At 47.6% G+C, this 11,921-nt stretch overlaps 1 protein-coding gene across 3 annotated transcripts in view; it reads right to left on the minus strand.

Annotated features, from left to right (window-relative positions):
* NTN4 (netrin 4) overlaps positions 1-11,915 on the minus strand; it is a 48,341-nt gene extending 36,426 nt beyond the window's left edge. The window contains exons 1-2 of one of the 3 annotated variants that reach the window (XM_057387121.1): positions 11,891-11,915; positions 7,889-8,418 (exon numbers count right to left, since the gene is read on the minus strand). In XM_057387121.1, the coding sequence (XP_057243104.1) occupies positions 7,889-8,407 (519 nt within the window). In that variant the 5' untranslated portion in view covers positions 8,408-8,418; positions 11,891-11,915. Of the gene's footprint in view, positions 1-7,888; positions 11,372-11,890 lie in introns of those variants that run through there. The other 2 variants (XM_057387113.1, XM_057387105.1) reach the window with 2 other exon arrangements.
* Between the last annotated feature and the right edge of the window lie 6 nt (positions 11,916-11,921).

An 11,921-nucleotide genomic window follows, 5' to 3' on the forward strand; every position in this document is an offset into this window, starting at 1 on the left:
CAAGGGGATTTCTTTCAGCCTAAGAGTAACACAATTCCATGAATATTTTTCAACTGCTCTTGTTTACAATGAAAAAGCTTTGTGTCTATAGGACTGGCTGCTTAAACTACCCAGCTACCATGAGCTATACTTAATTCTAGGGAAAAGAATACCTGTCTGAATTATATGTAACTACACACTGTCCAAAAGGTCACAAGAAACAGCACCCTTCTTTCAACCCACAGCTACAGATTTTGATTACTGGAATGAAGRGTATTGCAGAGAGATTGGTGGTAAAAGACTCATAGCATATGCGTCTAAATTTAGTTCTGGTCATTAACTTATTTTCCTCCTGTAGAATGTTACCCAGAGAGATTGTGAGAACTTCACCATTTGTGTAGGATTTCGAATATTGTTAGACTGGGTATCTTACACTGACACCCACTGTTGCATGGCGATTAATCTCAAATGAGCTTTTGATCCATCTTGAGCTTCTGAGACATGTCAATACATTGCTTTAGGTTACACGCTTCCCATGCAACCAGCTCTATCCAGAAATCTCAAAGAGAAACATGGCAGTCCTACTTTCCAGCCAGATAACTGGGAGCTGAATAAGTGAGCTAGCCTTCTCTTCATGCCAAAAATGAACTGTGAAATGAAGCAGTGGGGTGCAGGGCCTCAAGAGAGGCTCTGGAGGCACCGTTAAAATCCCATGGTACTTTTTGCAAGGGAAGCAATAATCCTGCTAACAAGGCCAGATGCCAGTTTAGAGAATTAAATTCTGCCTACCCAAACTCCTCTTGTTTCATGTGGGTACAGTGCTCTTCACATCCTACATAAGAAGTTTGGAAAGGGTCTCCTGGAGCCCTGGGACCCATTCCCTCCTGCTGTTGGCAGCCTACAATATACCCCCTTTCACAGACTGGTCAAGCTCCCTCCAAAGAATAATTTGTTTTAGCCATAATTGGAAGTTGATCCAGAAGCAGTTGTTAGAAGCTTGCTGTTCCAAACAGGGGACTGCCGATATGCACTGTTAAACACTGGCTATGCTCCATCCCAGAGGTGGCTGCATTTCAAGAGCTGGCCAAGCAGTGGGCCGACCCCCAAGTGCCAAAAGCACTGGCAAAGCCAGGAAGAAAAGGAGATGATCCTATGGACTGCTTGTAATGGAAGAAATCATGCAGAGGATCATGGGATAGGTTGGAGAAGCATCTTGCTCTTCACAGACATGCTGAGCATCCAGGAGATCTCATAAGGGAGCATGTCACTCCTCTGGGATGGCCCGTGGGAGAGAGGAAGGGATTTGTCACAACCTGGCCACATATCTGGCAGTATCATGTCTGCTACTCCACATACAGAAAACTTAAAAGGCAGGTGCTGGTGTCCTGAAACAAAAGTTGTGTTGCTCAGCCCTGTTGGTGACTGAACTTTAAAATATCTTTCATGGTAAAATGTGTTAGAGTCCAAAGGTTCATCTCCACATGTGCCCAGAATGCTCCTTGTCTCCTGTCCTCCCAGGTACAGATGAAAACTAAGCTCAAGTTTCTCCTTTTCCTCTGATTCGCTTTTTCCTGTCCTGTTATTTAAAGGAGCATCTCCTCCACTGGTGGGAATGTGCACTGGTGTGGAAACCCCACACAGTGCTTGGGAAGATGGGCTTCCCTGCCAGAAAGGAAAACTTGAGGACCAAACCAAGGGATGTACCTCACCACAGCCATCAGCAAGGTGGCTGGTAGTGAGATGGTGTTCTGCGGCTGTGCTGGTACTGCCAGCTGCCACAGCCTGGGATTTCTAGGCTCCTACATAATTTTATTGACTCCGGCCTAGCTTAATTTACTTAATCTCATTACCTATTCCCCTAAAAATCATTACTCTTGTGCTTATGAAAWAATGGTCCCCATGTCTTGCTAGATTTAGTGGTATAATGCAAAGAGYGGGATTGAGTTTGGCCATCACCCCAACCAACCCTTGCTGAACGGACTCTCCTTTGCACTTGGCATTTCTGAACAGAGCCCGATAATTTGTGTTTTTCCACAATGGACGCTGTTAAAGAGATCTTTTTCCTATCCTACAAAGTGCACTTCACTTTTTTTTCCTATTCTACAAAGTGTAGACATGAGACTTGAAAACGTACTTCCCTARCTATGTCCTCACACATCCTGAGCACTGCTGAATACCTGCCAGGATCCTTCTTTCCTTCTCATAATTTTGGGCCTTTCTTTTCTCCCTGTGCAGATGCCAGTGGCACAGGACACTTAAAAAAGATGTTTGCAGTCCTCTAATTGTTTGATATCCAGGCTGTTTTGAGGTTATTCTTGCATATTTGCCCAGGCTCTTTGTGGAGTCCCAAGTCCTACAAGTGACTGAACTCAAATCTCCTTGAAGCATATCAGCATAATGAAAATGTACCTTCAGTTAAGGAAAACAATGATAAGCCTGAAAACCAAACTTTACTGGGCCTAAAAGATAAAAAAAACCCAAAAAAACAAAAAAAAAACCCAAAAAACAACCAGGCACAAGATTCTACAACCCAAAATCAGGACTCAAAAGTTACTGACCATCTTTACCTCCTATTTGTGTCAGCAGAAAGTATCACAACCACTCACTGTCTGTCATGGTCAAACTTATGAGTACAARGACACAACTTACTTCTGCTCTACGCAGCTCATTTCAGTAAAACCAGTAGGACTGGTGTCCAAATCCTCAAGGAAGAGGGACAGACTGCATGCAGTAACAGTGCAAGGCAAAAAAAAGGCAGGGTTTACTGCTATGGAAGGCACAAGATCAATAAAATGCTCAATAAGACACTCAACCCACAGCAAAATAGTGGTAATGTGATGTTTCAAAAGTTAAAAGCATGTAAGAATTTCTTGCTGGAATATAGTCAAGCTGCAAATATGCCTCTTCTATAAATAGCAAACRGTATCAATAGCTGAGGTCTCCAAGTGATTTATTAGCAGTATTCTGAATAGATGAGCACTAAAATAAGTTACTAATTTACTAAAATCTTGTCAAGGAGACTGTGCTTCAGTAAGCCCTTTTATCCTGGAGCTTGTCTAAATGGGGACACTCAGGCGAGCTAATCTGAATTGACCACAGATGGGAATGTAAAGTGAATGAGATAATTGCATTGCAGAGTGGACAGTCACTCTCACTCACAGTTAAAGAATTAACATCTGCTAAGGGCCCCTTGTGGATGAGCCCTCAACAGTGATCTCTAGCCAAGGATAATTTTAAGATTAGAGTGTGGAAAAGGAAATATTAATACGATCTGAACTACGGGAGGGAAGATAGCCTTTTATGCACACTAAGAAAATTAATATTCATGTCTGAGCATGAAGCTGAAAGAGTTCATTTCTGCATCTTTTTTACTTAGATCAGATTATATTTGGCTGGTGAATCCAGCTCTGATTTCCCTTGCAATGATGTGGCTGAAGGGTTACACCCTGAAAAGCAATGACAATACTCAGTATTTGTAGCATATTTGTATGATTCAGGCTAAAACTTGGCCATAGCCTTTCTCTTAAAGTACTGGTGATACAAAGCTAACATTTAGAGATGTCTGCTTATGATAAACATACTGCAGTTGTGAAACAATTAATTTGCTATGTTATAAYGACCTCTCTGCATGCAGCTGATCTGAAATTATTCCCTGACACGGGAATGTATCCCCTTCAYGATGTTGCAAATCCACCTCCTCAAACAGGCAGATGCTTGAAGCTTTCTGGAAACCCAGGTTAGGCTTCCTTGGCTATTCCAAGGCGTCCTCCTCCTTCCTGCTCTCCTTCACCCACACCAGACAGACCTCATAATGGGGGACTGCCTGGCCTTAGATGTGAGCCCCTGAAAGCAGTGCCAGCCTACAGATGAATTTCTCAACAGGATGCAGTGAGTGCCTGGGGATGCCAGGGCAGGAGGCAGGCACCCACCATCTGCCTCCTTTCCTGTTGCTTACTAAGGATAGGCTCAGCTGGTTTGTTTGGCTTCTGCATAGTTGCAGAGAAATCACKGACTATTTGCTAGTTGTTGGAACARTGGCTCCTCTTTGAGACTAAGCTAGGCTGCCCTGGGATGTGGCTCACTCAGCAGAGCCTCTGAGGTCTCTGGGCACGTGCTAGCCTGTGAATTCATGCTTACTTCTACCATGAAAACCATTTAGACCAAACCCAGGGCATTTTAATGCAGTGTTCCTGACATCAGTAAAGCCTTCAACCTCTTTGGGCTGTTGATCTTGTCTGCTTCAGGCTGGAGCTACATCCACACCAGAGGATAACCGTATCCGGTGGTTTTGCAGCATTAGGGACACGTAGCAAAGAAGAGCAGAGACCTGCCAAGTCCCTGATGAGGTGATTCTAACCATCAATAGACCTTCCAAGTGCTACACATGGCATGTGACATAATTACCACTGTGGTGACACCCAGCTTAGGTGACTGCAGCACCTACTCTTCCAAAAGCATCACTCTCCCAATGCTCTCCACCACCTCAGTCCCACCACRGCCAAGGAAAGCTCAGAGCCACTCTGCTACAGAAGGATGAAAGGCATCTCCCAGAGCCATTTCAGCATTTCTGAGGTCTGGACCTTTGAAATGAACCTAGAGGCTTAGCAGCTTGTTTTCTGCACTATCATAAATCTCCTCAAGATCAACATCATGGCAAATCCTGATGAGGGAGATTTTTGTCATAAGAGTTGAAGTAGGCATCTAAGGAATGACTCATGATGATGAGGGCAGAGTGCAAAAAGTCTGATCTTCCTTTTCAATAAAAAGTGAAGCAGATATGCCTTTGACCCAAATTAAGACAGGTAATATATAGAAAAGAGGCCCTAAGCCCCTGAGTACTGTGGGGTTCTGCACACTGCTGTCTTGAATTGGGGCTTGCAGGCGCTGTAACTGTCGGCAGAAATGCAGGTGGATCAGCACTGCCTGCTCTTTGCAGAGGGTTTAAACCAGAAACCACCAGCCCAACAAGCCACAGCTCTGTGCCAAACTCCAGTGCCATTTGGGGCGAATCAACATGGCCTGAGATCTCACCTGAGACAACCTGCTCATCCAAGGGCATAGACAGCAGTGAGTGAGCTGCCTGCAGCATGAACAGAGACCACTGTGTCCTGCAAAGTCATGGAAGCCCTTGCCTGAAGTGTGAGAAAGCAGTATACAGACAGCGTGACATACGGTTTGGCTTGTGAGTTGCAGTTAAAAAACATCTAAAAGAAGAAATCCAGTGGCATTCACGAATTCATAGTTGTGCTTTAAAGAAAATGAGCAATACCCTTCAGAGTAATGAGTAATACCCTYTGGACACATTTTGGATGACTGCATATTTGAAGCCGCTGTTTCAAGTGAAATAACTGTTTCAATTTGCCTGAAATTAGGTGCTACCAGAAGTGGGAGTAAAGCACAACATAACTCCAAACAGAACACAAAACTATGATGTTTCCTTAGGTCAGATACATGTTGCTATTGGCAGCCAYTAGTAATTGCTGGAATGCAGCACACTGTAATAAATTAAATGTGATATTTGCTAAGCATGAAGACTTGCCATCTGGAGAGCTGCTGCTATTATGTTGCAGGTAAAAAGTGGTGTTTAAATGCAGGGAACTGAAGTGTCCCATATGAGCAAAACCTGGTAACCTCCAGCCCCTTTGATGCAATATTTGTTTAAAACCTGGAACAAGAAAATGCTCTTGACTTTTAAAGCTTCTTTGCAATAACACAGACTGAAGCGATGCCAAAAGACATCCCACAGGAGTAAGCTCTGTACACAGCATCTTTTTGTGGCATGCTACTGCAAATGCATCAAACGCCACCAAACTACTTTTCTTCTTGAGACAGACATCGGWCTCTGCACACAAGACCTTGATTCTACTGTTCCCACATGTTGCATCAACCCAGAGAGGAGCTGGCCTCAGGCTGGAATTTGCACAGGTCCTCTCCTGGTGTGCAGGGACAGCACCAGGGTGAGTGACCACAATGACAACTGTGCCAGGGTGCTAGCAACATGGAACCCAACAACAGTGGGGCAAATACTGGCTTGTAGGATGCCTTGGGTTGCTTATACCTGARTAAAAATCCCTGGAAAGCTGAAAAAAGAGCATACAAGACATATCCTCCAGAGAAGTCCCACTGGCTGGCCTAAGAGCTGTGGATTTCAGTCCCTGTCCTCCATCACAGGTTGATGTAGCTTTACGATTCAGGTGGTGGGACACACAGGCTGGMAGAAGTACTAAAGGCCTGAGAAATTCCTGGTGAGGTACACACATCCTTTCTCACTTTGTAGTTAACCCTGAATCAGAATCACAGAACTTTTTGGATGGGAGGAGACCTTCAAAGATAATCTAGTCCAACATCCCTGCCTTGGGTAGGGACATATTTCAGTAGATCAGGTTGCTCAAAGCCCCATCCAACATGGCCTTGAATGCTTCCATGGATGAGACATCCACAGCTTCTCTGGGCAACCTGCTCCAGTGCCTCAACACCCTCATAATCAAAAAATTTTATATGCCAAATCTCAATCAATTTCAGTATAAAACAGTTCCCCCTTGTCCTCTCAGAAAAGACCATGTTGAAAAGCCTTGCTCCACCTTTCTTGTAAGCCRTTTTATATATTGCACTCTGAAAGGAAGTTTAGGCAGCTTTTTGGGGGCACAAGCAAATGGTCTCAGGGCAAGAAAGAAAGAYAGCACTCTTTCTCACCAGCCATTTGATTTAAAATCTGATGGAACAGTCATCCTGGATCTGTATGACAGGTGTGGATGTCCTTGTTTCTGAGCCACTGAGAGCATGGAAGAACTTCTCCTAGAGCAAGACGCTGGCTGCCTCCCAAGACACAGCTAAGACATGCACTTTGGTGAAAAAGCAGCTCTCAGTATTTCTGCAGACAGCGGCTTCCTAACCAGAGCACAGCTAGAGGTGACCACAAATGATTGCAAAGGGGTCTGAATACWCGATTTTTCTCAACAAGAATGCTGGTCTCCAAGGACTGGGTTTTCACCTCAAAACCATTTCTCAGCAGAAACTACAGCGATATAAGTGATCTCCTGATTCACTAACCATTTTATCCTTTCTCTGTGTTAAGTTTGGTCACGGGAATTTTGATTAAGCTTGCAGGCAAGTTCATTAAATTAGGCCACTAGAGGGAGCAGCCTTTAAAGTCCAGAGATAGTTACCCGTGATGCGTCCCCRCGAGTGGGGGTGGACCCAGGAGGGCGACCCCACAGCCTCAGAGGGGCTCTCCAGCACCGCGGCACAGAATTGCACAAGGGGAAGAGTACTATTGGTAGTGCCTCCAAATGCACTTGTTATCTGCTCTGATATTGAAAATCATCTGAATTCCACCTTTTTTTTTTTCCTTAGCAGATGTGACGTTTTTCTTCCTTTTTGCCATGTTCTTTTGACACAAGTGAAAACGGGAAAAAAAAGACAATATATAAGTTTCTTAATTACCTGGCTACTTGGTTTCAGTATGTGGTGAGTAGCTGCTTTGGTTACACGCCTGCTTCTCAGTGAGGGCAGTCACTATTAACCGTCAGTCTGGTGGCCATTAATTTTAACATAGTTGCATTTTGGTTAGACTGATTTGCATCACCTCAAAACCACACGACTTCGAGAGCTGGAGAAAGCTATCTAGAGTGACATTCCCTTTGGCATTCCTGAGGAATTAGCAGCACCTGCCTAGGCTGCAGTTTGTGCAGGGGGGTTCACCAGTGAAAGGAATTTTTGGAAAGGAGAGGGACTACGGACTCAGCAAAGCAAGAGACAGGGMGGGGCCTACATCACCTAGGAATGAATGACGTAAATTCATCATTGTGATGACAAGAGATGCTGGCATAGTGAAATATGAAGCATGAACACAGGGTCAGAGATTGCAGAAAGAAAAGGGCCTTTCTCCTCCCAGCCCAGGCAGACTTACCTCTCCTCCAGTGCAGGGGAAGGGACTCGAATATCTGGAAGTGCAAATGGCTCCTCTCTGCCTCACATCATCCTTCAGCCCAAAGGTGGCTGAACAGTTAGCAGCAAAGTATTTGTAAGGCTTCCATGTCTCGCCGAAGTCCTGGGAGCGCTCCAGCACCATGGCAGCCGGCCTGGGTGACTTGAAGACCATAATCAAGTGAGTGAAGTAGAAGGTGGCTTCCAGGTCCAGGCGGATGGTCTCGCGGGGGGCATCCTGGGCCGCCTGCCACCAGGTGCGGGGCAGGGAGAATGGAGAGTCTGCCATGGCGGCGGGGGGATGCGCCAGCCCCCTGTGGGCCCGGCTGCAGCGGCCACAYGTGGGACGCTGGCAGCGGCCCTGCGCATCCTCGCTGTAGGTGCAGAAGGCCTCGGYGGCATGGCGGCCACACGACGTCTCGGTGCGCAGCGCCCGCCCGTGTGCCAGGTTGCCCATCCGGGGGTTGCAGGCCTTCTCGCAGGGACTGCTCGCTCTCGCCATGCCACCCACACCTGCGGGGCACAGAGCGGGGGACTGCAGGCGGCTCCTGAGGTGGGAGCTCCCCACGCCCTCAGAGCAGACTGCAGTGGCTGCTGCCCTCGCCAAAACCATGTGCCACTTGTACCCGCTGAGCCCTGGAGAGGCTGTGGGACAGTGGGGCACTGYTGCTCAGCTCTCCCCTATGTGGAGCTCAGCGTGTCTAGAAAACCAAAAAACCACCTGAAAACTCTTTAGGGTTTCCCTGCACTTGGGAAAATCCGTACCAAGAGGTGCAGAGCAGGCAGGAGCAGAAATGAGTATACCCTACCCTCCCATCCCAAGGGACCAGAGCAGGGCTGAGGCTTCAGAGCCATGCCACCCACACCCCGAGGCCTCCAAGGGGATCCAGGTGCCCTGGGGAATTGGAGAAAAGCAGAAGAAAGACAGGCTGCCACCAAGGCCACATGCCAGGAGGTGGCCATGGGAGACAGCATTGCTGCAACCCATCTCACCATGCAGCACATCAGGTGTCGGGGGTATGAGAGCTGACACAAATATCACCTGCCAGCAATGACTTCAAGTCTTCACCCCCTTTCCCACCCCTCCATCCCTACCCCAAAATCTTCCCACAATCAGAAAGTGCTGCTGACATCAGTGTTTAATTGTAGCATTGCTTAAGTTTGGAAAGGCTGTTGCTGGTGTGTGTAAAGGGGGAAAAAAAAGATAAAGTTTTGGTTGAAATTATGCTGGCAAGCTGCCGCACAGCTGAGACTCTGTGGTTTTTGTTCAAGCTTTTCTGGAAGTCCTGTCAGTTTTAAAATCCACAGTTAGTGTAAGAGAAAAATAAAATCGCCGTGGGGTTTACTGTGAAACCATGTAACTCTCACATGTAATCAATGGAACTTTTGCTCCAGGAATGTTTGATTAGGGGCTCTCCAACTTTTTTTTAATAAATGCAAGAGTAGGTCAAGGCAGTATTTGGTGAATTGTTTAACATAAAAAAAAGTTCTGATGACTTGGATGCATGCAGGTCAAAGCATCTGAGGTGCATAATGTCTTCTTTATCACCAGGCCAGGCATACACAGTCAGCTTTGTGCACCAATTAATGTATTCTTCTTAGCATTTTTGTTATGTCTGAAGGTCATTTCAGTTTAGCATCCAGTAAGTCTTTTATCTGGGGCTTATTCAGCTTTTGCCTACAGTGTCATTTTTGCAATTAAGCTATATTATACACCAGCAGTGCTAAGCCTTCCAAGCCTAACAGCATTCCTCGCTTCTGCTCCTCAAGAAACACCCTGCATAAAAAMCCATTTCTAACACCAAAGCTCTATGCAGATTTTCTGTAGCATTTCATCAGAACAGTTGTGGACCACTGCTTGCTATGCACCCTGTATATGGCACTTCCAAATCCAGTCTTGGATTTTACTGGTAAGCAGTCTTGGGAAATTTTTAGTGAACAAGAAATGCTTGGTGAAGTTAGCTTCCTACAGTGTGCTGTAACGCTGTGGTGGAGATGACCTATAGWAACTGTGCAGAATATGTTTGCTCTAGAAAAGTAAACAAATAGAACTGTAAGGTTGATGTAATATCACTTACAACTCCCGAACATCCTTTTCAAAGTGTTGTATAAACATTAACCTATGTAGCTGTCCTGAGGGGTAGGTAAGTTAAGTGCTATTATCATATTATCAGTTAGGCTAGCCAGTAGTTGGCCTAATTTATGTCTTTGGCTGCTTTCCTGGATTCTTTGGCTATGTGTAACATAGTGCAGTTGGCTGCTAAACAAATAGATTAACATTTACTGTGGTTCCCTCAGATGTTGCAAAGCAGATTTGGGAAGTGGCAGGAAGAGCAGGGTTCAGTCAGCACCATCAGACAGGTTGAGATTACTGTTTGTGTTTATCAAGTCCTTTTGATTTTTGCACACCACACTGCTGCCTCCAGGAATGCAGTGGAGGAGGACCTGGTCAATGGGAGGTTTCCCCGTGACTGCAGTTGGTAGGGCAGGCGTAGCTGGCCCCAGGGCAGGGACAAGGCTCTGCCTGAGCCCAGCTGGGAGGGGCGGGTTACCAAATCCCATGGGAGACCCTGGGAGCTGAGAGCATATGATTGCTCCCAGCTCAGGCTATGCTCCAGTCCTGGTCATGCAGGGTCACTTAGTACAGTTGTCTTTGAGCCAGGCAGCAAGGGTCCCTTCCTCACCGGGGTCAGATGTGGGGCAAGGGACCTTGGCTTGAGTAGGATTTGAGAAATGCTGCTGGCACATAGATGTGGGTCTCAGGGGCAGAAAGGGGGGAGAGGAAACCCCCTTTGAAAGGGTGTTTGTTTTCACTTGAATTGGAAAAGAGTTGCATGACCGATGCAGAGCACTTCATGCTATGAAAAGTGACAGCTTTCTAATGTAACACTGGCTGCCACAGGAATTCAGTAAAAGGACAAACTGAGAGCATAGATTTCAATGCTGGCAGTCACAGCCTCATGACTGCTCTGCCACAGCACTGGAAAAGGTGCTTTTCCTTACTCGCACTTGATGCCTCTGCCCAACTAAACCTTCCCATTCTATGTACTGTACATGCCACCAGACGGGGATCTTCAGTAATGAGTAAGAGCATGCACAAACACCATGACTCACCTGGAAAAACATCCATGGAAAATCATATGCTTCCTGTTTAAGCATTTTAGCAACACATGCCTTRTGATGTTTCGTTTATATCTTGTGCCTGATTAAATGTTTGTTTCCCATGAGGATTTTTTTCTTCTTTTTTAMAAAGAAATTTGGCACTCGGCTTGCACCCGGCCGAGGAAGTGTTACGCAAACTGTTTATGCCCGAGCGTCTCTGCTGCGGGACCCCGCTGCGGGCTGCTCTGAGCGCGAAGTGTTTATGCTGCGGGAAGGGGCTTTGAAAACCCTGCCCGCCCTCCTCCGCACCCCGACGACTCGGGGCACCGCCGCCCAAAGCGCCCGCGGACCCCGCAGCGCCCCGCCGCTGCCACCCGCAGCGCTCCGCAGCCAGGCCTCGCTCCCGCGACATCACCCGAAGCCGCGGCCCGAGCCCACCCGGCTCCGCCGCCCCGCCGGAGGCTCCGCGGGCAGGGACGGCCAGCGCTGTGCGGCGTAGCCGGACCCCTCTTTGTCTGCGGCGCGGGGCGTGGGGGAGGACGCGCATCCCGGCCCCTGCCTTTCCAGAGCCCTCCGCGCACACCGCGCACCGACACGCACCGCATGTGCGGACACACTCGCACGCAGCCCGTGCGCACATATATGCGTATGTACACGCGTATGCGCGTGTGTGCGGACACGTGCGTACAGAGACAGACGCGTGTGTGCACGGTGCGCAAACGCCCGTGCGATACTCGGTGCGTGCGCACGCCCGGGCAGCCCCGCACACACSGGCGCGGACACTCCGGCACACGCGCGTAAGCGCACCCGCACACACGGCGCGTATCTACCTCGCACGCCCGCGGAGGACGGAGAACGCCGAGCGCGGCCGGTCACGACCCACCTGCAGCGGCGGCGGCGGCGCCCAGCAGCAG

The sequence above is a fragment of the Malurus melanocephalus genome, unplaced genomic scaffold, assembly GCF_030028575.1.
Source record: "Malurus melanocephalus ecotype Western Australia unplaced genomic scaffold, MMel_1.1 scaffold_17, whole genome shotgun sequence".
In the NCBI taxonomy this organism is placed as follows: domain Eukaryota; kingdom Metazoa; phylum Chordata; class Aves; order Passeriformes; family Maluridae; genus Malurus; species Malurus melanocephalus.